Raw genomic sequence first — 26,381 nt, 5'->3', positions numbered from 1 at the left:
TATTCTAGCATGAGTAAAACCAGGGAGGAAATGACACAGATCTTAATATTAAGCTGAGCCTCTCTTCTACTGCTGCAAATACTACTCACCCTATGCTATTCTCATGGGTTGAGCCCTTCAAAGGAAGTTTTATGTGGTACTAGTTTGAGAATTGATGTGGTAGGATACCTGCAAATGATGATTTCAACGAGGCTTCTCCCTGGTGAGTTAGATGATATCTAGAGAAAGGCTTGGTGAGTAACTTCTCCAAAGCCCTTGCAGACTCCAGGACGTCACCAAAGCCTTGGGTTCTAGACACTGTGATATGGCCTGAATTGTAAGTGACGTACTTCTGAAACCATGGGAATGATGTGTGTACTTTGTGGGAAGGAAACCATCTCTTAGTGGCAGGGATTGATGGTGTAGGCCTGACTAACAGCATTCACCTGACTCGTATCTTGGAAAATTCTTACTGGGTTCATTGCTTTGTCTCTCAAGGTTCACATCGAATTCACTGAAGGAGAGGATAAAATCACTTTGGAAGGACCTACAGAAGATGTGAATGTGGCTCAGGAACAGATTGAAGTCATGGTCAAGGATCTGGTAAGTTGGTGTTACTAGTTCCAATACAGAAGAAGAAAGTGGGGGAAGAATGGACAACAAAGCAGAGATGATGTGTGGTATCACATCCATATTATGTCTTGACATGCTTAACAGAACTTGCAGAAGACAAGTTGTGTGGCAGATAGATGAAACCCTGAGTTATGAAGCTCGCCCGTAGAATTCTTAAAAAATCAGCAGCAGGTCTTAAATATTTTGATGCTGAGCAGGAAGGTTTCTCTTTCAATTGTAGCTGCAGGGGCATATAAGTCCCTTTAAATGTTTCACAAGCATATTGCTCTCAGCTCAGACCAGAGGAGTGCTTGTAGCTGGCTACTGGAGAGTCAGTGCCGATACTAGCAGTAGGCAGTTGCTTAGGGCACAAGACAATAGAAGTGGTGGCCTACACTACCTAGTCCTATATGATTCTTTATAGATCAACCGGATGGATTACGCAGAAATCAACGTCGACCACAAATTCCACCGACACCTCATTGGCAAGAATGGAGCTAACAGTAAGTGGGGTGCCTTTCCAATCCTTCCTATGCTCGGCCTCTCCATGTTTAGTAGGTCATATCAGGGGCTCTGTAGCTCATCCAGTGTCCTCTCGCCATCACATTTCCTCTGCTCTTCTGAAGTGGTGATGGCACAAGGAGGTAAGTAGGCAGTGAGGCCTTGGGGTGGCTCTAATGTGTCTAACCTTGGGAGGTTGAATAGTGGTGGTATTACTTTGCCATGTCCTGGAGGAATTATTTTTGTTGGTTTTGGAGGTATTTTTGGGTGTAGAATTCTCTTTTTTTTTTTTTTTTTTTTTTTTGACATTCCTCCATGTGAATTACATTTTAGCAGCCAATTAGGGATGGTGGAAATCTGCTTAATGAGTTTCTCCCCAAAAAAGAATTTGAGATTAGAAACGAATGATCATCTTCTGATCTAAATGTGGTGCTGCTAGGGGAAGAAACAGGTACCTCACTCTGGCAAATGAACAATTAGCTCTGTAGATGCCACAGTATTTACTTGTACAAGTTCTTGGGTGGCACAGATCTGTTCTCACCCGAACTCCAGGGTGAAGAGGCACTTTCCCCTGTTTCAGCCCCACACCACTGGCCCCTTCTCAGAGGCTGGTTTACTTCTTAAACAGCCTCTAAGCAGCGGTAATCAAGGTGCCTTGCTTCAAAGTCTTGGCCTAGCAGACTGTGTCACCACAGTCCTTGCCTTGAAGTTAACAGGATTAAGGACCTCTACAAGGTGTCTGTGCGCATTCCCCCGGACAATGAGAAGAGCAACCTGATCAGAATTGAAGGAGACCCACAGGGGGTCCAACAGGCCAAGAAAGAGCTGCTGGAACTCGCTTCCCGTATGGTGAGTAGGATGTGATGCTTGGGAGACTGCAGGGTTTGGGGTTTTATGTTTGCTCATAACCTTCTTGTGCAAGTGTGTGCCCCTTGCCCACCAAGCATTTGGATCTCATGGCAAGTGGGGGTTCCTCTTCACAGATGTGTTCCTCGGTTCCCTTGGATACTCCCTCTCTGTCAACCTAGAGTAAATTTTGTTGAGAGGAGAAAGGAGGGATGATGCTGGCGAGTAAACTGTCAGGCAGCAAGCTGGTAAATAAAAGTATGTGGCTCTCCTGATGAACACTCAATGTAAACTCTGTTCTCATCAGGAAAATGAACGCACCAAGGACCTAATCATTGAGCAGAAATTCCACCGGACCATCATTGGGCAGAAGGGCGAGCGAATCCGGGAAATACGGGAGAAATTCCCAGAGGTAAGGCTTTCTAGCAGATGAGGAATCCAGAGGGAATATTTCTGACTTGGGTAGTAGATGCATCATCGCTGAAGTCATAAATTTAGTGGCTGTGTATCTAATATGTATGAGAAGATCTTTTGTCCAGAGGCTGCTAACATGGGGCAGGGGATATATAGGATCCCCCCAGCTTTTGTGTTTGACACAGCAGTTCTTGCATTTGCTTGAGTTGACTATAAATAACCACCTCTTGCAGGTTATCATCAACTTCCCAGACCCTGCTCACAAGAGTGATATCGTCCAACTAAGAGGTCCCAAAAATGAGGTGGAGAAATGCACCAAGTACATGCAAAAGATGGTGGCAGACCTGGTAAGGGGGACTTCTGTGTGTTGTTCTCTCCTGCGTGCCTGGGTAACCCTGGAATAAAGCAGAGCTGTACTGGCTTGGCTAGGCCTGAAATACCTCAAGATGAGGGAGCTGTGGACACTGTTCTGTCTGGATGGGGGCAGGAGGGTAACACCTGTTATTTAAGCGCTATAGGGGAATGTATTTGCCTTTGCTTATTTTTGCAAGTGGGTCATATAGAGAATTCCCTTGTGTCTAAGCCCGTTGTCAAAAGCTGGGATGTTTCTGGGGTGGGACCTCGGTGCCATGACAGTGTAATCTTCAGTTCTCCCTTCCTTTCTCCCTTAGGTTGAAAACAGCTTTTCTATTTCTGTCCCCATCTTCAAACAGTTCCATAAGAACATCATAGGGAAAGGAGGTGCTAACATCAAGAAGGTAAGATATCTTTTCTATGTCCAGTGCTCAGTATGGTCACTGCCTGCAGCAAAATCCCACTCGTTGCTCTCTCCTGCTCATTGGTGATATGAAATATAACATCCAAGGGCTTTTTTGTGACATGGGACACCTCTGAGATTACTTTTTTTCTTTCCTTTGCGGCAGATCCGTGAAGAAAGCAACACCAAAATTGATCTCCCAGCAGAGAACAGCAACTCGGAGACAATTGTTATCACAGGCAAGAGAGCAAACTGTGAGGCTGCTCGCCACAGAATTCTTGCCATCCAGAAGGAGCTGGTAAGTGAAATGACTGGCCTGCTGCAGATGAGGGACTTGAAAATGTTGCTAGAAGACATAAATACAGAGGAGTGCTTGTAGTAGGGGAGGGCAGGGAGGAGACAAACGTGAGTGTCAGTCTGTTCTTGACTCTTAAACCTAAGTTTGTGGCTGCTCGTGTGTCAGGAGTAGCCGGTCTCAAACCACTCTAAGTCAGGCATTTCTTACACATGGCTCTATAAAGCTCCTAGCAGTGTGGGAGTTGGAGGGTAAGCAGAGTGGGCGCAAACACATTTCTTGCAGCTTGACTAACAGCCTGGTATTGTCCTCTCTTAGGCCAACATCACAGAGGTGGAGGTCTCTATTCCTTCCAAACTGCACAATTCCCTCATTGGCGCCAAAGGCCGCTTCATCCGCTCCATCATGGAGGAGTGTGGTGGAGTCCACATCCACTTCCCCACCGAGGGCTCTGGCAGTGACACTGTGACCATCAGGGGCCCAGCCCAGGATGTGGAGAAAGCCAAGAAACAGCTGCTGCACCTGGCAGAGGAGAAGGTGAGCCTTGTCTCATAGGAGGAGCATGTTGTTTTGGCCAGCTGTTTCAGGGATTGAAGTGTCCCCTCTGCCTGCTGGGAAGCCTTTGGCATCAAGACAGCATAATACTCTTTTGAGGGATTTGAGTACAGTTTGGGTGATTAAAAACAAAAATACTTGATTCCATCGTTATGACAATGAGTTCTTCTCCCATGGGTAGAAAAACTGCTGTAAATGCTTCTTAGCCCAGGCTGGGGATGTACTCAAAGGTTTAATCCACACTTCTCCGAAACAGCTTAGTCTGCATATCTCCTTTACTTTTTCCTTGATCTCTGAATTCCAGCTCCAGTTCTTCCATTTCACTGCATATATCCAGGTTTGAGAACTTTGGGTTACAAGACCTTGCTCTGAGTTGTAGCTGACTGACTGGGATTTTTAATAGCGAGTAAAAACTCTTTCTAATATCAGCATGTGAACATGTTCTCCTGATCAGTTGGTTGCCTCTGCAGCCTGGCTTGCAGCAGTCAGTTAGCAAATGGTTGTGCTGCTGTGTGTGAGTGTCAGACCCTTCTCCTAGGGAAGTCTTTTCTGCTCGTATTCTCATCAGTCATGCTGAGTGTAGAGTTAGCCTTTCAGCCCTAAGAACATCTTTCAGGTAGTGTTTTTAATTTAAGACATTGTATACCTTTTTGATTTTGACAGCACGCTGCATCTACCTTGCTTTCACAACACTGTGTATGTGGGTGCAGGTAACATACCTACGTACTTAGTGTTGATGTGTATTTTTTACATATTCACATGTTCTATGGGTATTTGACTTTCAGCAAACAAAAAGTTACACCGTGGACCTCCGTGCAAAGCCAGAATACCACAAATTCCTTATTGGTAAGGGTGGTGGCAACATCCGTAAGGTGCGCGACAACACTGGGGCCCGCATCATCTTCCCAACCACTGAGGACAAAGATCAGGAGCTGATTACTATCATGGGAACTGAGGAGGCTGTCAAAGAGGCACAGAAGGAGTTGGAGGCCCTCATCAAGAACCTGGTATGAACTACTTTTTCTGCTTTCTTGTCTGTCACTGTAGCAGGATGTAAAGAGTCAGTGTGGAGGACCTGTTTGTGCTAAAACCATCTGCTGCCCTTCAAGGGAGCTCAGGAAGATCCTCCTTGCTGTGACTTGTTGGGGTGAGGTTGTAAACTGATTGATCTTGAGTGCGGCAAACTAGTGCTTACCACCAGGACTGGCAGGGTTGACTGGCTGTCATCTGTTTGCAGGATAATGTGATTGAAGACTCCATGGTGGTTGACCCCAAGCACCACCGCCACTTTGTCATCCGGAGAGGGCAAGTTCTGCGTGAGATTGCAGATGAGTATGGTGGTGTGATGGTCAGCTTCCCACGCTCTGGCACCCAGAGCGACAAAGTCACCCTCAAGGGAGCCAAGGACTGTGTGGAGGCAGCCAAGAAACGCATCCAGGAGATCATCGAGGACCTGGTATGTCACAGGAAAACTGTTTCTTCTGAAGTTTGTTGCTTCAGCGGTGCCCTCCTTGAACCTGCTGTACAGCCAAGCTTTATGTGAACAAGTCCCACAGTAGTTCTGGGATTTGAAGCTTTGCTGTCAACGTATAGGATCTGCAGACTTTAGGTCCCATCCTGGGGAGCGGCAGCTGGCTCCAAAATGGCAATGCTATAGGAAGGAATTGCATCCTCTGACCATCTTCTTGTTTTGTAGTAGTGGAAATAAGGGACCCTTCCTTGATGTACTTCTAGACGTTAAAAGATTGGAGCCTTCTTGTGCCTTTCCGTGCTTTGCTTTGGGCAGTAGCAGCTGCTCTCTGCGGTTTCCTGTACTGTTAGTATTGGCTTTTGGAAGGAGCCAACTGTCAAACCTGTTATTGTCCCTTCCTTCTTTGTCTTTTTCCTTTCTTCTAATGCTTCCCTCATTTCAGGGTAATATGAGTTCAAGACCAAAGCTTGAGCTTTGTTCTTGAAAGCCTTTAACTTCATGGGTTAGAGGCAGCCTTCATTAAGAAATCCTCTGCTAACCTCTCTGAGAGAGGAATATTCTAGGAAACTTTCAGTTCTTCCTCTGTCAGCAGCTGTTATCTTTTCCAACTCCTCTCTATGTCCATTATGGATTTCATCATGCACGAGCATCCTGTTTTCTGGTGTGAAAGAGGCTGCATTGCAATAGAGCAACTCTACTTTCTCACAGGAAGCTCAAGTGACAATCGAATGCACCATCCCACAAAAGTTCCACCGCTCCATTATGGGCCCCAAAGGATCCCGGATCCAACAGATCACCCGGGACTATGGTGTCCAGATCAAATTCCCTGACAGGGAGGAGAACCCAGGTATACCCATGGATGCATGTTCGCGTGGTAGTTGGCGTGATCAAATGAGTGTAGTGTAGCCTCCACTGCATCGGTGGAGATGTTCTCCTGTGCTGGTGAACTTCCCTGTTGGGGAAGAAACTGTTGGCCTTACTTGTTGCCTCTGCTAACATACCAGTGCAGTCTCTGCTTCTGTAGTGCAACTGCAGGTCCTTTCTGTGCAGGCAAAGGCAATATCAATGCTGTGCAGAGAGGTGTGGAGCAAACTGTCTCGGTTGATGTTCTTTCTGTTCATTCCAGGCTAAGCCATGGCAAGCTGCCCCTGCTAGGAGTGACCTCCTCCATAGCAGTCTATAGCGTCTGATCTCTTGTGGCAAAGCCCAGGCTGAGCCTGAGGATCTAGAGGGGGAGATAATGAACAAGGAGGCGACTCTGTGTGTTTAACACAAGACTTTCCATGTTTCCAGCCCCTGTTGCAGAGACGGCTGTGCAGGAGAATGGCGAGGAAGGTGGGGAAGGGAAGGATGCAGATCCCAGCTCTCCAAAGAAGTGTGATATCATCATCATCTCTGGCCGCAGGGAGAAGTGTGAGGCAGCAAAGGAAGCACTGCAGGTATATGGCTTTCTAAGCCCCTTAGCCCTGTAATGTAGTGATGCCTTGATGCAAGCAGCTCACCTCAGGCTTTAGTGGTGGTAATAAAAACTACTCAGTCAAGGTTGCTATCCAGGTGGTGGTCACTGATACTAACTGTACAGGCAGTCTGTACACAGGAAATCCTCTGCTCTGTGATTTAGCCTGGCAGCTTCATAGTGCCTGACCTCGCAATTGCTAGAGCTTGTAGGCAGCCATAAAAGCATGGCATGCTTGTTTTATGGAGCACAGCTGGAAAGAGAAGGAGTCTGATTGAGGCTGAATCTTTCTAGCATTAGCAGACCTTGCCATGCTCCTTTAGTGATGTTTTCCAGGTCTCTGCTAGATGGAGGCCAAGGATACGAAAACAGCCAGAGGCAGGGTTTAAGATTGCTTGTTTGGAAAGAATGCTTTAACACCCAGCAGGTCATCTTCGTGTTCGCAGCTGTTCTCTCTTCCTGTAGTGTTTGTATCCTGACTACAAGGCAATGGTACCTCAGTTCAGCCACATGTTCTTTTGGGCAAGTATATGGCAAGCAGAAAGACAGCAGAAGTCTTTCAGCTGGTAAATAGTGCTCCCTCCCCTGCAGGCTCTGGTTCCTGTCACCATTGAGGTGGAAGTTCCGTTTGATCTTCACCGTTACATCATTGGCCAGAAAGGAAGTGGGATCCGCAAAATGATGGATGAGTTTGAAGTAAGTTGTTGCCCTTCTTTCCATGTCCTCTGTCCTGGCGAATCTGTAAGTAACCACGTTTGTGGTGCTGGCAATCAGTTGCGACATACTGAGAGCTGTCATGACTTGACCACGGATACAACCTCTGTAATAAGAAAATGAGACCTGTGTGATTTAGTCCCTGGCTTTGGGGCTCGGTAGGTTTCGTGCTGAAGCTGTATGATCATTGTTGATGCTGTGAGTGTTGCGTGACTTGTTTGGTGCCTAGAGGGATTCCTCACCAGTGTGAGTTGTTTTCCTCCTAGGCCATGGGAAACAGCTCTGCTGTGCCTGCCCATTTGGGAGAATTCCCCAGAAGCCTACAGGGACTCTTGGGGCTGATGCAGGTTGGCTGCAAACAGTGCTGTTGAACATGTATTTGTTGCCTAGCCTCTCCAGGCTGGTACAGGGACTGCTGGCGGCTGAAGCCCCACAGCAAAGCAATCTGATAACGGCTGAAGAACCAGGGTTCTATTCAAAAAACATCTAGACACAGTCCCAGGCTGGGCTGGACAGATGACCTCCAGAGGTCCCTTCCAGCCATAACCAGTCTGTGGTTTTGTGGTTTAGGCTGTCTGGGTGGGAGCTGGTCTTGGCAGCAGGGGAGATCAGAGAGATGCCAACATGCAGTGATAGGAATCACAAGTGATAGAAACCGAGCAGTGATACAAAACAATAATTGATACTTGTTACTCAGGTGAACATCCAGGTCCCTGCTCCTGAACTGCAGTCAGATATTATCACCATCACTGGGCTGGCTACCAACCTGGACCGTGCCAAGGCTGGGCTGCTGGAAAGAGTGAAGGAGCTGCAAGCTGAACAAGAGGATCGGGTAAGGCCTGTGCCGGTCCTTCCTTCCAGCCAAATGAAGCTTCGGCCTTTGGGTGTTCCTTTCAAAAGTTGTTCAGGCTCCTGGAACCCCTCACCTTTTAAGAGCACCCTTAGGTGCTCTACAGGTGGGGAGTGCTCATAAATGGGTTACCCAAATGTAACTCGTTTAACATGAACTGACAGGGGAGTTTTGGGATTCTACTTTTGGTAACTTTGGACTGTCCAGGGCTCTGTCACACCTTCATGTACCTTTGAGACACTGCAGGATGGGAACCTCACTGTGCTATGAGTCGCTCTGTACCTATTCTCATTGAATCCTTATCACAGCTTTGAATGAATAGGTGAGGGATGAGTTGGATGGTTGTTTGCTACTTGTAGTTTCCTGCTGAACTTGGCAAAAGCACAGGGCCCCAGCAGATGGATGTCTTGGGTGCTCTTCTGTAGCAACGTACACACAAGCATGACCCTGCAGAATCTGTTCCGCACATCTCAGAGGCCAGAAGGAAACACTGGGACTTAAATGGACATCACTGGACTGGCCATGGTGTGTTCCCTGCTGTTGTACCTCACTGTGATTCTCCTGTTCCAGGCCTTGCGCAGCTTCAAGCTGACAGTCACTGTGGATCCCAAGTATCACCCTAAAATCATTGGGCGGAAGGGAGCAGTGATCACCCAGATACGCACAGAGCATGAGGTCAACATCCAGTTCCCAGACAAGGATGATGAAAGCCAGGTAAGAGGTCAGAGGGGGGTGCAAGGAGGGCTGCTGGTTGTCTCTGAGCATAGGAAGCACAGCATCTTCTCTAGGGCACTGAACTCCCTGTGCTGCCTTCGGATAAGGTGGAGGGTACAAGGGATTAGCAGGGAGAAGGCTTGCCCAGCTGCTTATGAGCCTGGTCTCACACATTTCCCTGTGCCCCAGGCCCAGGACCAGATCACCATCACTGGCTATGAGAAGAATGCCGAGGCTGCCCGGGATGCCATCATGAAGATAGTTGGTGAGCTGGAGCAGATGGTCTCTGAGGATGTGACTCTGGACCATCGTGTTCACGCACGCATCATTGGTGCACGTGGTAAAGCCATCCGCAAAATCATGGATGAGTTCAAGGTGAGCAGAGGGGCAATGCAGCACAGGTTGGGCTAGGCCTGGGTGGCCAGTGGTACCACTTGCTCCTGTGCTAAGAGCTTGGTAGCAGCTTGGTGCCTAGAGGCTGAATTCAGGAGCCTGAGGCTGACATCTTGTGGTCCTCGTGTCTTGTGCCTGTTGAGCACCTTCAGCTGGAACAGACGCAAAAAAAAAGCCAGTGCTGTCCTGCTCACCTCCAGCTCTCACCACAAGCATGTGAGCAGAATCCCTGGGCCAGAGCATTCCGGTATGCCCTGGGCAGCTGGGCTATCTGAACACAACACCCAGACACCAGTTGAAGCATCCCCACACGACCTCAGCCGTGAGTCATCCTTCTGGGAGCCAGGCAGGGAGGAGGCTGAGTTCTTCCTGTCCTGCTGGAACACAGCCAGAAGGGGAACCTGGAAGTGCTTCCTTGGTGCTCTGGGTTAGCCCTGCAAATAGCACTGAGCTCTGTCCCCTGGGTGCAGCCTGTTTAGTGGGTTTCTTGCAGACAGGGTCCCAGATGGTCTTCAAAGGGAGGAGGTGGTTATGTCAGCTACTCTGATGACTGGAAATGGACAGCCACGTCTGTTGCTGGGGGCCTGTGAGAGGAGACTGTGCCCAGACCCCCTCAGCTTGAGCTTAACTCAAGGAAATCCTCTGGCTTCCTTTGTCTCTCTAGGCCACCGTTGATTTGCTTGACTTTGGGAATCTTGGCACACTCTCAGGTCTCCAGATTTGGCAAAGTCAGCTGACTCTGGGAAAGGCTTTGCCTTTGTCCCTGACAGCATGTGTCAATAGCAGCGTGCTTTACTACAGGGGCAGTAGTGAACATGAATCCAGAGTAATGAGGCTTTGGAGAACTTGCATCTTGGCTGGGCTCAGTTGTTGAAACAAGCTGTTGAAGCAAGTTGTTGAAATGAATTCCCAAATGAGCAGCCTTTAGTTTTTGGTCCTGTCTTGCATGGCTTCCCTGCACCCCTCTGGGAGGCAAGCTGTGAGAGACCTCAGTGGCTGTGTATGGGGTACACTAAGCCAGCTCCATAAAGTGACTGGCAGCCAGGATTACTCTTACCTGTGGAGGAGACAGAAAGCTTAATGTGCGTCATGCTAATGGCTTGATGGTGAAAATGCTTGCAGCAGTGTGAGGGCGTTGTCTGGAAATGCAGCCTTCTGCCTCTGCTGCAAGTGCTGCACAGAAAGCAGTGGGCCTCTGGGCAGGGAGAACAGCAGGGGCTGCTGGAAGATGGGTTGTTACTGCAGACTCTGTTCTGCCTTCCTTCACGGGAGAACCGGACAGGCTTCAGGGACAGGTATATTCCAGTGCACCCCCTCCAGCATCTGAAGTATGGATGTCTTAAACAGACTTGCGGCAGTGAGCAGATTAGGGCTTTTCTCTTCTGTCAATGATGAGGGTCATGTGGAGTCTGTGGCTATTCACATATGCAGATGTAAGTCCTGTCCTGTTCCTTGTGTTGTAGGTGGACATTCGCTTTCCCCAGAGTGGAGCTCCTGACCCCAACTGTGTGACTGTGACAGGACTCCCTGAGAACGTGGAAGAAGCTATCGATCACATCCTGAACTTGGAGGAAGAATATGTAAGTGTTTGGCTAATCTGTGCAGGGGATTTTCTCTGCCACAGAGCTGGATGTCTGAAGTATCTCCATGCAGTATTTTCTACCACTGCATCGGAGAACTCAAGCCCTGTGCAGGTGGGAGTCAGCCCTCATCTGCAACTGTCCCTCAGACCAACTGGACGCAGAGCCCCAGGGCTGTGCTCTGCGAAGCAGTGCAAGGACTGGCCCCACTGTCCAGGAGAGGACAGTGAACGAGCATGCTGGGACACCACCAGGATGTGCATGTGCTTGCCTTGCTGCAGCTTGCATCAATTAGGAGTTGGTGGCTCTCCAGCTAGCGCAGAAACACTGCGTTCGGTCATTGTAGAACAGGCTGGTGACCTTGCACGGGTTGCAGCATGGTGAGATGGTGTGGGGGAGGTGTGTTATGCCTTGAGGAATCATCAGGATCCCTCCTAACTGCGCCATGTCACTGCAGCTTGCAGATGTGGTGGACAATGAGGCAATGCAGGTGTATATGAAGCCCTCTTCACATGAAGAGTCCAAGGCCCCATCCAAGGGCTTTGTGGTGAGAGATGCCCCCTGGGCCACTGTCAACAACGAAAAGGTGAGTGCTGGTTCTACTATGGGCCTGGGGACACAGGACTTACTCTGAGGTCTGGCCCTCCTACCTTGGCTGGGGAAACGGAGCACTCTCCTTCCCTTGGTGGCAGAGAAAGCAGTGACGGGCCCTCCTTCTCCCTGTGGCCTGTGCTAGCTGAGAGCAGGCCTGGGCTCTGCCTCTCCAGCTTCCAAAGCACTGGTGTCTCTTTCTTTCAGACATCTTGCCCACACTGACGACCCCACTGTGGAGCTGTTGGGGAATGGGGGACTCTTATGAGAAAATGTCCTGCCAGGTCATGTTGGTTTTAGGATTAGGGACGGGGCCCTAGGACTTCTGACTCCTGCTGCAGCACAGAACCACCTCGATGTTTGCAGCTGTGTTCTGGCTGGGAGTGGTGAGCTGGGACAGATCTTCAGCTCTGTCTTCAGTTGACCCAGTGTTGCTGCAGGACGGGCCTGGCTCCACTCCAGTGACCAAATTACTGAGGCTGGACCCTCGGAGCCCTTGATCCACCTGCCATTTGCTCCTGTCGGCACCCTCCTACATGTCATCTCTAGATGGCTTGACTGTCCACCCTGGGCAGTCCTAAGGACGTAATGATCCTTCTTGGCCCTTGCCCCTTGTCTCTGCTCATGGGACATCAGAAATGCTGCTTGGCTCGGGGCACACCCTGCAGGTTCACAGCAGGGCAGGAGCTTAACTTGTTCCCTTTTTGTTTGCTCTAGGCCCCTGATATGAGCAGTTCTGAAGACTTCCCCAGCTTTGGGGCTCAAGTGGCCCCCAAGACTCTTCCCTGGGGACCCAAACGATAATGACCTGGAAGCAGAAACTCCTCCAGTCCGCTGACCTGACACTAACCTGCCACAAGTACTTCCTGTCTGAAATCTGACCCAGCGGCTGGAGCACAAGTCAATTGCCCCAAGAGGTCTCCTAATGGTGTCTGGAGTGCTAGACCCCATCCTGCTCCCCTCAGCTATCACCGTGGCTAGGACCCACCCTCATCTCTTGATGGATATTCTTTCCTCCTTTGGAACAAGTCTTCTACTCAGATTCAAACACTAAATGTGTGTGTTTTTGTTAGGAACTTCATAATTGACTCAAAGTGGCTAAGATTTGCAGCTTCCCAAGCGCTAGCAGAGCAATCTGCTCTCTTGAGCATGTCTTACTAGGCATTCTCGCCTTCATTAGGAGACCTCCTTTACTGTGGCTAGGAATCTACTTCCTGTCTCATGACCTCAGGAAATAAATTTCCTTGACTTTCTAAAGCCAAAACGTTTGCCCTCTTTCCTTTGTGTTTATCCCAGGTCTTACCTTACCTTTGTAGAGTGCAATCAACTTTTTTCCTTTTAACTGCCAAAAATTCATTTAATGCTGATAGCTGACTGTGGGGAGAGCTTAAAATAATCTAAAAGGTCAGAAACTTGCTTTTTAAAGGAACAAAACCTTCAATAGGCTGTAGAGGCAGCAGAGATGGCAGGGACTTAGAACAACGTATGGCTACCTGGTCAGGTAAACACCTCTGAGTGCAGCGCGTAGCGAGCGCTCCTCTGCGCCACTCCAAGCACAGCCCCAGCCTGCACGCTTGACGAGTCTTCCAGCGCGTGATGACAGACCCCGCTTCTAGTTCCCCACGTTGCCTCATTCACCCTTCCCGACAGCCAACATTGTGAGCAGGCAGGCAAGCCAGCACATGACAATATTACCGGATGGGACAGATTCGGGTCGGCCAAGGTTGCTGCGGTGGCATGGCCCAGGAGAAGCTGGTGGGAAGCACAGCCTTGAGAAGCTGTTGTCCTCTGCTAGCGCTGCAGCATCTAGGCATGAGCAGTAGGGACACCTATTACTATTGCCTTCTTTCTACCTCAAAAGTCAGTACGATGGTGGCCTCTCGGTGTAAGTGGGTAAGCAGCTGTTCCAGCTTTTGCCCTGACACCCAGAGCAGAAGCATGGAGAAAAAGCAAGAGGAGCCTTTTGTCTCCGAGTGACTGGGAGCTCCTCTGGAGGGAAGCTGAGCGTGGTGACGATGAGGGATGCTGTGAATCAGAGAGAACCGTAGGCCTGCCCCAAGGCCATAGGCACAGCCTTGCCGCAGCCCTTGGCTGCAGAGGTTGCGAGCCAGGCTTCGGCTCTGATGGCACTGGGGGGCTGACTGTGTGATGCGTTGAGCCCTCCCTGAGGCCTCCATCGTATGGGCGGTAGAGGGTGATCCATGCTCTGTACTCCAGGCCACTTGCACCTAGGCCCTGCCACGGCTTGCTCAAAGGGGGGCTGCGTCCAAGCTCCTCCAGGCAGTAAGAGGAAAACCACGTCTTTGTGGAGGGAGGCAGGGAGCATGAGGCTTCTGTGTTCCCTCCTTCCCCTGCTCAGTCCTGCGGAGGTTGTAGTCTGAGCCATTCCTCTATCCCAGCTGCTTCAGCTCTTGGACAAGCAGGAGTCACGAGCCTCTCTTCTCTAGTGCTGCTTACGGAGCAAAGGCCCAAAATTCTGGCAAGCTGAGCCCAGCGTTCTTGCCTTTCCCTCTGTCCGGCAGGCCTGACATGCCAACGCTTCTCCTTCCCGGGCCAGCTCTTCTTGGAAGAGGCTGCTATACAAAAGTTGAACCAAAACCTCACAGTGCTCTCCTTAAGGTTGAGAAATGACTGAAGCTGACCATGGCCTGTTGTAGGACACCTGGCTGTCCCCAAAGGACAGGGTGGCCTTGCCTCCAGCCTGGGAGACAGGGTGGGTCAGACAGAACTAGGGTGACACCCTCCCATCTGCGTCTGTCAGAAAATGGTTATTACCCCTGTAGCTTAGGTCTGTCCTACGTCACCAAGCCTATCGCCCCCTCTTCCTCTTTATGCCCCCCCACTCCCGTGCCCTCACCAGTTGCACAGCTAGGCTTGAGTTACATTTGGGGCACCACCGTCTGGGCTCGTGCCCCATAGCCCGACCCTCCACTCTAAAGAAGGTCATGAAGTGATTGTACCTAGTACTGTCCCCCCACCACCCTCCTTCCGCAGCAGACTGTGGCATGTGTCCATTTCCTCTCTTTGACGTCTTCCATATTGTATGTTTCCATAGCAATGATCCCTTGGCCTTAACTTTGGAATTTGGAGACTATATGCAAACATGTAAAAAGGCTCATGAGTATGGATGACACTGGAATTTTATAAATTCTAAAATAAAACCTGAAACAGCTTGGAGTGTCACGGATATTATTTCTACTGGTGGGTTGAGATCCAAGGCAGCCCCTCGCTTAGCTTGGGTGTACCTGGTTTGAGGAGTTCCAGCTTGCGTGCAGGAGCCTCTGCTGCTGCAGCCATGCCCTTTCTGAAGCAGGACTTGTGCTGAGGGAGGAGGCAAGAGCGGCACTCGGCAGCAGCAGAGGGAGGTGGTGCTGGGGACGCTGCCAGCGTAGGGGAGGAAAGGGACGCACGAGCTGCGGTCCCTCTAGTCACCTCCTCCGTAACCAAAGCATTTCAGCTGCCTTCTGTGACTGGCACTCCTGCACAGCACCCACCAGCCGGGGCCAAGCTGCTGCTCTGTGATAGATCAAGCTTGGCTTAGAGGCTGCTGTGTCGGAGGGTCATGGCACGCCTCAGCTCCACCCGGTGTCTCCGTAGCTCTCCCCTTCCCATCAGCAGCTCTCCCATTCCCACTGTACCTGCTGGTGCTGCCAGGACCAAACCCTCCAGCCATGGTTATATCCAGCACAGGTGGAGGCAGGAGAGGCAAGAGCCAGTGCAGGAGGCCCTAGCCCTGCCTTTGTTAGCCCCGAGTGGCAAGCGGAGCTGCGGTTGCCCTGACCAGCTGTGCAGTTGCTGTGGGCAGAGACAGCCTGGCCAGCCTCCTTTAATTTGCTCCGTGCCAGGTTTATGCAGCCATAGAGTTACCTTGCGGTAATGCCAACAAGCTTGGACAAACACCCAGAGCCAGCTGTGTCCCTCCCCACCTTTAGCGATAGCCGTCCCCAAATGCCTGTGTGCCAGCGGGGCAGGGGAGGCATGCCTGTGGCTCCAGGCTGGCCCGAGAAGGAGCCGGTCGGCAGCCCTTCAGTGCCAGCCCCATGCCACGAGCCTTAGGGCATGCTGTGGCGCTCAGCTGCTGGCCAACTGCTCGGTTTCCCAGTCCCTGCCTGCAGCTGGATCCGTCACGCTGGCCTTGCTTCTTGTCTCCCGTCTCTCCAAAAGGACCTGAACCACAGAAAAAGGGAGCTGGTGTTAGCACTGGCAGCAGCTGCGCGACTCCTTACGGGGCTGCCTGCTTGCTTAGCCTGAGCCTCTGTGCAAGTTTAAAGCAGAAAAGACTTTAAAGGAGGAGCTGCTGCAGCGCACCTTGTTCTCAGCCAGCGCCTCCTTGGCCAGGTACCGTTCACGCTTCACCTTGACCTCGACGGACTCAGGAATGTCAGGTACCAGCCATGCAATCGCGCGTCCGGTAAAGAAAACCACGTGCTGGAAGAGAGCAGGGAGGCGCAGGTTGACTGAAGTGGCAGGTCCTCACCCCCAGCCCCATGCCCTAGGCCGCTCTGCAGGGCTCAGCGCCTGGTACCTCAAACGCAATGATGAAGCCCAAGCGTATGGCCAGCAGCTGCCAGTAAGTCAAGGTCAAGTTGCCGTCCCGGTCCCTAAATGCTCTGTATCTGTGGGAGCCAAGTGCAGCTGTTACCGCCTCTGTCCCCTTCACAGGGGGTGTCACCGTTGGGCGTTGCTGCAGGCGCTCTCTGATCTCCCAGCTGCTGGAGCGCAGCAGAACCAGCCCTTAGCCAGCCTCAGCCAAGGCCCCGGGCGGCTCCTTGTAGCCCAGCCCCAGGGGACTTTCTCCTTTGCAAAAGCACCTCCCTCCGCCGCTGGGAAGCTTTTGCTCCAGCCCCGGGCCAGGCCGGGCAAGCAACCCCCCCACCCCTGCGTTGCCCCCCACATTGCGCACACGCTTAGTCCTGGGGTGTGCGAGGGCCCCAGGGACCTCGGGAAAGTGGGTGAACAACCTGGACCTGGCTAAAGGCTGCCGTGCTAAACAAAACGTTCGCTGTGGCAGCGGCAGATAAAAGCAAGTGCAATCTGAAGCAAACGAGAAGAGGAGCCAGATGAGGCGGGGTGGGGGGGGGCTCCCACCTGCACGTGGTGTTGCTCTGCAGGACAAAGTCCCACGGTGCATATGCCAAGGTGAAGTTCACATAGCCACGTAGGCTGCTGTCATGGGCATACCCGTAGTACATGCGGGGCAGGAAATCGGAAGTGAAGGCGATGAGGAAGGCCTGGGAGCAGGGAGATGTGCTGCAGCAGGTCCTGCAGCTGGGAGATGCCCCAGCCCCCCCCAGCAGGACCTCCTTCATGCCCTGTGCTCCTGATGTGGCTTTCCGCCTCCCCTTGCCCTCAGCCTGGCAAACCGGAGACGAACGCTGCTCAGTCTTGGCGGTTTTGCTGCTCATTGCGTTGTGTCCTGCTCACGCCCCTCAGTTAAACCCAAGCAGGGCTGCACGCCCTGGAGAGTGATGGCTTCCCACCACCCATGGCTGAAGCTGCACCTTCTGCAAAGCTGGACCCACCCCAGGCACTGCAGCTCCCCTCATCACTCAGCGTCCAGCAGCAGCCAAACAAGTTTTTCCTCCCAATTCCCGGGCACTGCTTGCAGCCCCCTTGCGCCTGCCTCCCTGCCCGGCGTACGTTACTGATGACAGCCAGGTGAGTGATGGCCTCCAGGATGGAGAACCAGATGCCGATGCCCTGTGCTCGCTCAGCCACCGGCCTCCGGTAGTCACAGATGAACTTGTGGGCATCCAGGCGGATCTCCACCCAGTTGTTGAGCAGGGCGAAGAGGGGTGCCAGGGGACAGGCCGCCACAAAGATGGTGATGAAGCCGAACTGCAGGACTGACAGGAAGAGGAGGCATGGGGAGGGCCAGGCTGAGAGACAGCAGTGGCAGCTGCAGCATCTCCCAGCCCTATCCCGTGGGGAGTGGGGCAGCCCTTCTCCCGCCAGCACCCACGGGCCGCTTGGGGCAAAAGCTGCCATGGCTGGTCCCTTCCTCCAGGGAGCTCCTGCAGTTCCTGCCTCTCCCCACCAGCTTTCTCCTAGCACTTCAGTCCTCCCCACCCCAAGGCTGGTCCATACCCATCTCCAGGTACTCGTCAAACAGCCCCTCGAACACCAGAAGCTGGTGGTCCATCACCCAGGGCGCCTGCTCCACCAGGACTGACTCCCCCTCCTTGCCTGGCTTCTTGCTGGAGAGGAGCTTGTGCTTGTGCCACCAGCACTTCAGCTTCCTGGGGAGACGAGAGGGGCTGTGTCCCCTGCTGCGGCCAGCCAGCACCGCTCAACACCCCCCTCGGCGGACCCCCGAAACCCCCACCCTGCGCAGGCTCAGGGACGCACAATGGCCCTGGCGAGCCACAGTGTACTCACGGGATGGCCACCTCCTGCACGTTGTTGATGATCTGCTTCCCCACCATGATGACCAGCAGCTCCTGCGCCAGCTCAATGAAGCACCCGCCCGGGCTGCACTGCGGGGAGAGAGGGGCCCTCAGCCCGCCGGGTCCGGCACGCAGGGATGGGAGGACCCTGAGTACGGGAAGGCGTCCCTGCAGCACGCACCTGCCCCAGCTGGGTTGGCAGGCACCGTCTGTCTCCTGCCCGGCACTCACCTCCTCATTGCGGACCCCCAGAAAGCTCCGGTAGTTCCCAGGGTAGCCGACGAACCTGCGGGAGCAGAGCCGTGAGCCCAGGGATGTGTCTGGAGGGGCCCCAGGGAAGGAAGGGCTTTTTCTGGTCTGCCCCGAGCCCTCTTCTCCCTCACCAAGGGGAACAAAAGGGCTGGTGGTGGGTGCCTCCGATGGAGAGGGTCCCCCAGTCCCAGACTGGGACCGGTTGCACCAGTTAGCCCACAGCAGGCTGGGACTGCCCTCATGCCCAGGCACCCCGTGGCCCTGTGAGGGCTCCTGCTTTCTGGTGGGACAGTCCCTCCTGCCGCGGTGCTCCTTGCCCATGATGGCAGCAGCACTCCCCAGCAGCAAAGCCCAGAGGCTGCAGGCGATGGGCAAGACCCCTGCTGCCCGCAAAGGCCTTACTTCCCCTTGAAGAAGGCGATGTAAACGGGAGAGGAGTAGAAGGTGACAAACTGGAAGATGAACACTTTGAAGGTGAAGGCGTCCTCGTACTTGGTCTGGGTGCGGTGCATCTCTGCCGGGGGGAAGCAGAGGGATGTGGCTCTACACTGCTCCGGGATGCTCTTCCACATCATCGTGGAAGTCACCCCACATCGCTCAACTCTAACCAAAGCCCTGCAGCTCGGGGTCCCCAAACCTGCTGCTGTACCCATGAAGACGCCTGCCACGCATACGCAGGCTGGAGACACCCGTCTGCTTTGCACCAAAAAATAATCTTTCTCCACTCCGTAAAAACAGGCTTTGTGTCTCATTAAATGCAACAAAAATATCCCACATGCTTTTCTCTTCCACACCTCAAAAGTCAGCTTGGATGTTTCAATTGAAAAACCCCAGAAGTTAAACCTTACAAATGTTTTGTTTTCTCTCTGCTGCCAAAACACTTTTCATAGAATCATAGACTCATAGAATGTGTTGGGTTGGAAGGGACCTTTAAAGGTCATCTAGTCCAACCCCCCTGCAGTGAGCAGGGACATCTCCAACTAGATCAGGTTGCTCAGAGCCTCATCAAGCCTGGCCTTGAATGTCTCCAGGGATGGGGCCTCCACCACCCCTCTGGGCAACCTGGGCCAGTGTCTCACCACCCTCAGTGTAAAGAACTTCTTCCTAATGTCTCATCTAAACCTGCCCTGCTCTAGTTTAAACCATTGCCCCTCGTCCTGTCGCTACATGCCCTTGCAAACAGCCCCTCCCCAGCTTTCTTGTAGGCCCCCTTTAGGTACTGGAAGGCTGCTATAAGGTCTCCCTGGAGCCTTCTCTTCTCCAGGCTGAACAACCCCAACTCTCTCAGCCTGTCCTCATAGCAGAGGGAGGAGCCCTTTGATCCAGCCCTTTGATCATCTTTGTGGCCCTCCTCTGGACCCACTGCAACAGGTCCATGCCCTTCTTGTGCTGAGGGCTCCAGAGCTGGACACAGTACTCCAGGTGGGGTCTCACCAGAGCAGAGTAGAGGGGGAAAATCACCTCTCTGGATCTGCTGGCCGTGCTTTTTAGACAGCCCAGGATGCGATTGGCCTTCTGGGCTGCAAGCACACATTGCTGGCTCACGTCCAGCTTTTCATCCACCAGTACCCCCAAGTCCTTTTCGGCAGGGCTGCTCTCTATCACGTCATCCCCCAGCCTGGATTGATAACGAGGATTTTCCCAACCCAAGTGTAGGACCTTGCACTTGGCCTTGTTGAACTTCATAAGGTTTGCTCGGGCACACCTCTCTAGCTCCTCCAGGTCCCTGTGGCACATCAATAGCACCACTTAGCTTAGGGTCGTCGGCAAACTTACTGAGGGTGCACTTGATCCCACTGTCTGTATCATTGATGAAGATGTTGAACAGCACTGGGTTGTGGTACGGATCCCTGAGGGACACCACTTGTCACCCCTCTCCATCTGGACATCGAGCCATTGACCACCACCCTCTGGATGTGACCATCCAGCCAGTTTCCTATACACTGAACAGACCACCCATCAAATCCCTATCTCTCCAACTTAGAGAGAAGGATGTTGTGTGAGATCGTGCCAAAGGCCTTGCAGGCGTCGACCTTTTCACCAAAGGTCTTATTTTTCCAGCTCTCCTCCATAAAGTCATTGTCCTCCTGAGTGTTGTCCAGCTTTCCCTGGGTTTGGTGCTCTGCCCTTACTGACCGCTCCCTCCCATCACCATCCAGCTTGCAAGACCCTTGCCAGCTTACCCCATTTGGTGAGGAAATGAGCCAGGGAAATATAGATCTTGGAGAGGATGAGGATGAAGATGAGGTTCACCACCGAGCCAGTGATGCTGGCGATGCGGGATGCCTACAGGGAGAAACAACACAGCACAGAGAGTGGCAAGCAAGCCCAGCAAGTGAAGCAGGTCTGGGAGTGGCTCTTGCCACCTCTTACCGAAGCCACAAACCAGAAGTACCCAGAGCTGGAGAGGAGGATGGCGACTACTGCCCGGTAGAGGATAACGGACACCAGGAACATCACCACCATGGCAATCTGCAAACACAGCATGTGGGGTATGAGCAGCTTGTGTTGGGGAGGAAAACTCCACCGTTAACCCAGGGCACTACGAGTCCCGGGAGAGTTCCAGGGCAGGCAGCTGAGCTGGGATGCAGAGGGGTGTGGGCTGAGCCAGTGGAGAGCCTTGGGTTCCACCATGGGCGAGGAACACCCATGTTCATCCCCAGTTTAACCCACGCTCTCTTACCCCAAACGGATCCCATCCCACCATGTCCCGCTGCCCCAGGACACAGTGGTCAGATGCTGCTCCAGCCCCTGTGATCTTACCATCATTATAATGACCATCGAACCAGCCAAAATCCGGTGGATGCGTCTGCGCTTGGGGAAATATGGCTCCTCTGCCCCCGTTATAGGGTTTATTATCGTCATGGGCGCCACGGCCGTGAACTGGGGCCGAGGCTGCTCCTGGGAAAGAGGGGTAAAGGAGTCAGGGATGCCCAGTAGCTTTGGTCTGAGTGGTTTTGGGAAGCGTTACAGTGGGCCAGATCCCACCTCGATGTCCTCGAACTCGGAGCAGTCCCAGTGGTGAGCCAGGGATGCATTGGTCCGCTTCCAGAACTCCAGGAACAGCACTGCCCACAGGGACATGAAGATGCTGAAGAAGATGGTCCCACCGTGGTCAAAGAGCCGCCCTGTCTGTGGGCAGAGTGGGGCTGAGGGACAGACAGGATGGCAGGGGCTGCCCTCTGCACCGCTGCTGTGGCGAGTGCCAGGTCCTCGATGTCCCTGAGCATGGGGCAGTCAGGGAGGGAAGGTGGAAGGGGCCACCTGGGAGCCTTCGCCAGGGAGGAAGGGGTGGGAGAGGAAGCACTGGGGCAGCAGGGGCTGAGTCGGAGAGGCGGACTGGGACGACGTGGACTAATGTTGGGATGGAGATCTCCATCCCAGCCCCGAGCTGCCCTCCAGGACCTCACCATGAACGTGCTGCAGATTTTAGAGAGCTGCCAGTAGGGACAGGTCTTGCAGAGGGGACACATCCAGTACTTCTCTTCACTACCGCAGACCTCCTGCCTACGGGCAAGGAAGGAGCAGCCAGCAGCCCATCAGGGCTCGGCCTTTCCCACTGCTCCCCGTTGGACTGTTCACTGACAGTTTTGTACCGAGTGCTGCGGTCGAGCCCTGCCGGCCGGCCAGCGCCAGCACACTGGGGTGCAGGCACCCGCCACCCTCCTCCCCACCGCCGCAGGAGGTTGGGACACTTACGAAGGTACATCATTGGACATCATGAAAATGCCTGTGATGAACACCACCATCCCCACCACCGCAGCAGGCAAGAGCCATCCCGTGTAGAAGCCTGGAGACAGTGGGGATAGGGAGCGTGAGTCCTGCAGGCCTCCACCGCGGCCACTGAGCCAAGAGCAGCTCCAACTCCTGAGGACGACACCTGCCCAAGCCCAGCACAGCACCAGCCTAAAACCACACAGGGTTTGGATGACTTGAGCACGGACCCAGGGCTGCAAAGTACCCGTCAGGCTATAGCTAGTCCTTTTAGGATACGTGGGGCATGGCTTCTGGGGCCACCTGGAACTGGAGAGCATCCCGGGACAGAGCTGCATCTGCATCCTGGGGCGGCCGGGAGCTGCCGCCCGCTGCCAGCGGCCCCTTGCCCAGCACCAGGAAGCCCAGGGAGCGGTTCCCTGGGAGAGCCGGGAGCTGCTCTGGAGCAGGCAGGACTCACCCAGCCAGGCGAAGTAGAAAGCAACCTTCTCCCCAAAGTACTTGCGGATGTGATCCAGCGGTTGGTACTTGCTCCACTTCCACCAGCTGGCCCAGTACTGGAAGAGGACTTGGCGTGGGCTGAGGCTGCCAGCAGCCAGTTCCTCCGGCCGGACCTTGTAGGGACCCTGAGGGGAGAGGCAGGGGGTGGGCGAGGGGCTGGCTGGGGCGCAGGGCTGGCAGTAGGGTGGGTCACCGGGGGACGGCGGGGTCTTGCCTCATGCAGCGGGAAGGCGGCGGTGAAGACGTTCTCGCTCAGCAGCCGGTCCACCCCCACCTCCCGGTCCCTGGAGTGGCCGTACTGTGTTGTTGCCAGGATCTTGTAGAGCTGCCGGGGCAACGCCAGGAGAGGTGAGAGGGGGCACAGCCTTTGCCCGTGATGGGGAGAGGGGTCCCCACCATCAGTCAGCTTTTCAGCTACCGGCTCTAAGCCGGATTCCCAGATGCTGAGTGGCAGGAGGGGGATTTCCACCCAAGCCTTTTAATCCCCTCTGGAGTTATTAGCACACAGCGACCCAGTCTGGGATGTTTGAGACTGTGACAACACACTTGCTCACAACACTTCTCCCTCAGACCCCGCAGCCCACCCGGGACCTAGGTAGAGAGCCCTGGTGGCCCCGGTGCTCACAATTTGGTGCCGCTGGGTGGTGGAGAAGAAGGTGTCTTGCTCATCGCTCCCCAGGAACCTGGAAGGGTGTGGGAGTAGCAGCTCAGCAGAGCCTGGTGCTCAGCAGAGGTGTGCAGCACCCCCTCCCCATGGTGCCCACCAGCTGGGGACCACCTCCCAACATAGTCCCTCCCGGGATGCTCACCAGCGCAGCTTGTTGGCCTTGAAGGGGCAGGTATAGTAGTCCAGCGGCAGGTTGGGAACCTCCTGGGCCATCAGGTTGGGGATGCCCAGCTGCCGCAGCACGCTGGCTGACCAGTTGGAGGTCTGTCTGGGTAGCGCCTGCATGGGCAGCAGAAACTTCTCAGGAGGAGGGAGCCAGGAGCAAGACAGCAGCTGGGGAGGAGTAGCGCCTGGGCCACACCAAATGTGGGAATCTGCTCTTCAAGGACCAGCAAAAGCGGGGATGGGGCGCTGGAGGAGAAGTTCAGAAGGGGAACAAGGTGGGATCCCATAACTGCGCACGGGACAAGACAGGTGACTGGCAACTGCTGAGTCCACTGGAAAGCAAGAAGGCTGCAAACCCCAACAAAGACCCAGAGCAAGCAGCTGCCCAGCCTGTCACCCAGAGCGGGGTATCCGGTAGCACTGGGAGCACCGTCTCCCGTCCCCAGTGAGCTCAGGCACCACAGCCCCTACCTGCAGTGGCACGCGGAGCTGGAGCTCCTCGGCATAGTAGCAGAGCACGCTCCAGGGAGCACTCAGGAGCAGGTAATGCACCACCTTCTTCTCCATGCGGGTCATGTGCTGTTGGGAGAAGGGGACCCCAGCGGAGATGAGGCTGCTGGCACCAGTACAGATCCCTGCAGGAGGCACTGGAGTGACTCCACGCTGGTGTGGATCATCCCAGCAGAGCTGATCCAGTGGAGAAACGCTCAAATACATCCCGCCCCGTGTTCCAGCTCGACTGCCCACAAGCCTGGGCTCCCCTCCCAGGCTAGGGTCCCCACGGCGTGGCATCCCTCCTCCCGATTCACAGAGCCAAGCTGCCGTTATCACCGGGGGTAGAAATTTGAGATCAGGTCTCCGGGTACCTTTTCCATGTGGATCCCAGCAGTATGAAGCTCGTCCAGAAACTTCTTCCGCCAGGTTCTGTGGATGGTGTCAGATCTCTCCTGCATGTCCCCATTCTCGCGGCTGTCCTGCTGCCCGCTCAGCTCCTGAGGGACGGTTTCCCACACCAGGACAAAGTCTGCAGCAAGGACAGGGAGCTCGTGTCCCACTCCATGTCTGGGAAGGGCAGCAGATGCTAGAGCCATCCCTGTCCCGCGCGTCCGTCTCCTGCAGGACTTGCTGCTCTCATGGGGCTGGGCGTTGCGACTCAAACGAGGAGTTGGAGGGAAGGACATGCTTGGTCTGGGAGGGGCTGCCAGCCACCTCACCTGGGTGTCTCTAGCACAGCAGGCAGGAAGCTAGAAGACCCTATTAACGTGAGTTGAGGACCGTGGCTGTCTTGCAGAAGGGAAAGTCTCGAGCACCCCAGCAGGGAAGTGCCTGCCAGGGCTTGCAGGAGGTCTGACGCCCTCTAGACGTGCTGTACAGACCAGCCATAGTCAGCAGGACCTGCTGCTGCCAGCTCCAGCCCGGGGGCTTTCCCCGTTCTCCTCCAGCCAGCCCCAGTCGTCTTGTCAAGATGGAAAGGAACCAACCTCAAAGACCAGCCTTTCTCCCTCACCTATTCTTGTACAGCCGTCGCTGAAGACGTTGTCTGCGCTCTTCTGGTCCAGGGCTGAGTCGCTGGGCTGAAAGTAAGGCGTATGGGGCAATGAGGGCAGCGATTCCCCAGGCAGCTCCACGGCGAGGGGAACAGACTGCAGCCACCTACCTGGGGGATTTCAATGGCCGTCTCGCTCAGGCTGCCGTAGCGAGCACCTCTGCTGTCCTGCCCCACCAGGCTGAAGTGGTGATCGTCCGTGGTCCTCCTCCGCTGCATGGCAAACCTTCATGCCCCTTCCTCCTGGTGCTGAGAAGCAGACACAGGCAATTGGCGCCTGCCCATGGCACATGGTCACCCCACAGCCCCACCACTCCTCCCAGCAGTTCCAAAGCCCTGGTGATGGCAACATGGCCTCGCTCCCTTCTCTGCTGCCTCTCAGCTCCAGCCCACGTATAGTGAGACCTGAGACCCTGCTCTGCCTACCATCAGGAATGCTTCCAGGTGGAAAACAAGGAGACACAAGTGGTCAGTGGTCTTGTGCAGCGTCGTCCCTCCACATCACCACCTAGACCCTCTCCAAGTGCCCCTCTCCTCCATCTCCCCGCGCGTCTTTTCTCAGTGGTTGGCTCTGTCACTGTGGGGAAGGACTTTCCACCACCCTCCCCACAGGGTGACCCAGCTCGAAGGCATGTCCCACCAGCACATGTGAGCCAGTGATGGAGAAGCCAGGAATGCCCTCTCCAGTCCAGCCCAAGCACTCCACATCTGAAAGAAGCGGCAAACTGAGCTCCCCAGCTCTCAGTTTTGGAACTGGAAACACTTCAAGCAGCCAACGTAGGAGACGGGAACCCTCACACAACAGCTGAGACACACAGGAGTTGAATAACAACCCAAGAAAGATGACTTCTGCAGAGGTAGAGGGACCAGGGGGGTGTCGCAGCAGCATGAACAGCAGCCAGGCAGGGAGGACATTGCACATATAGCAAAGGAAAAGGGTATTCTTTTTCAGTGCATCCTTCACCTAAGAAAAGGAGCCCAGGAAATTCCACATGTCCTTCAGTAATGTATTTTGTTATTGTGAAGACCATTACTGATTGGGGCAAGAGCTTCCGATTCAGTTTTGTCCTCCTCAGGCCAGATGTTTGTGTTTTAGCTGACTTGGTGGTTGCACTCCAAAGACACCAGATGAAAGCCACCAGCAGCACTGCTAAAAGCGAGGACTACACATCAGCCAGGGAAACCAGCTCCATCAGTAATGTAGTGGGGTAAAAGCATTCCCATTTCTCCAGATCTTTAGCAGGGGGCTGGCCCAGTTCACTACCATCATCACACGACATGCCCTTTTACGCTGTGGCTCCGAGTTTGTTGCTAAACAGCGAGGAAAAGGAATTGGTCTTTCTAATGACATCAGGTCGCCCCTCAGAAACGATGTGGCTCTTCCTTGTTACTTTCAAGACCGGTGGGGTAAAAGAGGAAACA

At 53.8% G+C, this 26,381-nt stretch overlaps 2 protein-coding genes across 3 annotated transcripts in view; one reads left to right on the top strand and one right to left on the bottom strand.

Moving 5' to 3' along the window:
• Positions 1–14,900, top strand: part of HDLBP (high density lipoprotein binding protein) — a 40,285-nt gene extending 25,385 nt beyond the window's left edge. For both annotated transcript variants that reach the window (XM_063337640.1, XM_063337641.1), the window contains exons 10-28: positions 478–582; positions 1,016–1,094; positions 1,802–1,941; positions 2,246–2,350; positions 2,586–2,699; positions 3,024–3,110; positions 3,276–3,407; positions 3,723–3,941; positions 4,745–4,966; positions 5,197–5,415; positions 6,139–6,277; positions 6,724–6,869; positions 7,478–7,582; positions 8,298–8,432; positions 9,021–9,164; positions 9,354–9,539; positions 11,021–11,137; positions 11,595–11,723; positions 12,446–14,900. In XM_063337640.1, coding sequence (XP_063193710.1) covers positions 478–582; positions 1,016–1,094; positions 1,802–1,941; positions 2,246–2,350; positions 2,586–2,699; positions 3,024–3,110; positions 3,276–3,407; positions 3,723–3,941; positions 4,745–4,966; positions 5,197–5,415; positions 6,139–6,277; positions 6,724–6,869; positions 7,478–7,582; positions 8,298–8,432; positions 9,021–9,164; positions 9,354–9,539; positions 11,021–11,137; positions 11,595–11,723; positions 12,446–12,532 — 2,610 coding nt within the window. In that variant the 3' untranslated portion in view covers positions 12,533–14,900. The remainder of the gene's footprint in view (positions 1–477; positions 583–1,015; positions 1,095–1,801; positions 1,942–2,245; positions 2,351–2,585; positions 2,700–3,023; positions 3,111–3,275; positions 3,408–3,722; positions 3,942–4,744; positions 4,967–5,196; positions 5,416–6,138; positions 6,278–6,723; positions 6,870–7,477; positions 7,583–8,297; positions 8,433–9,020; positions 9,165–9,353; positions 9,540–11,020; positions 11,138–11,594; positions 11,724–12,445) is intronic.
• A 674-nt stretch (positions 14,901–15,574) lies between these two features.
• ANO7 (anoctamin 7) lies at positions 15,575–25,178 on the bottom strand. The gene is made up of 23 exons (XM_063339860.1): positions 25,071–25,178; positions 24,921–24,987; positions 24,280–24,437; positions 23,885–23,992; positions 23,391–23,527; positions 23,207–23,264; positions 22,796–22,906; positions 22,541–22,706; positions 22,066–22,156; positions 21,777–21,873; positions 21,355–21,498; positions 21,130–21,267; positions 20,740–20,838; positions 20,550–20,652; positions 18,769–18,880; positions 18,346–18,400; positions 18,107–18,204; positions 17,816–17,967; positions 17,369–17,574; positions 16,817–16,959; positions 16,254–16,344; positions 16,037–16,156; positions 15,575–15,895 (listed from the first exon to the last, which is right to left on the bottom strand). Exons 1-23 carry the CDS (start codon positions 25,176–25,178, stop codon positions 15,800–15,802), a joined length of 2,658 nt encoding a protein of 885 aa, XP_063195930.1. The 3' UTR covers positions 15,575–15,799.
• Between the last annotated feature and the right edge of the window lie 1,203 nt (positions 25,179–26,381).

This window comes from Chroicocephalus ridibundus, chromosome 6 (genome assembly GCF_963924245.1).
Source record: "Chroicocephalus ridibundus chromosome 6, bChrRid1.1, whole genome shotgun sequence".
Classification (NCBI taxonomy): domain Eukaryota; kingdom Metazoa; phylum Chordata; class Aves; order Charadriiformes; family Laridae; genus Chroicocephalus; species Chroicocephalus ridibundus.
This window is presented reverse-complemented; position numbering and strand designations above follow the sequence as displayed.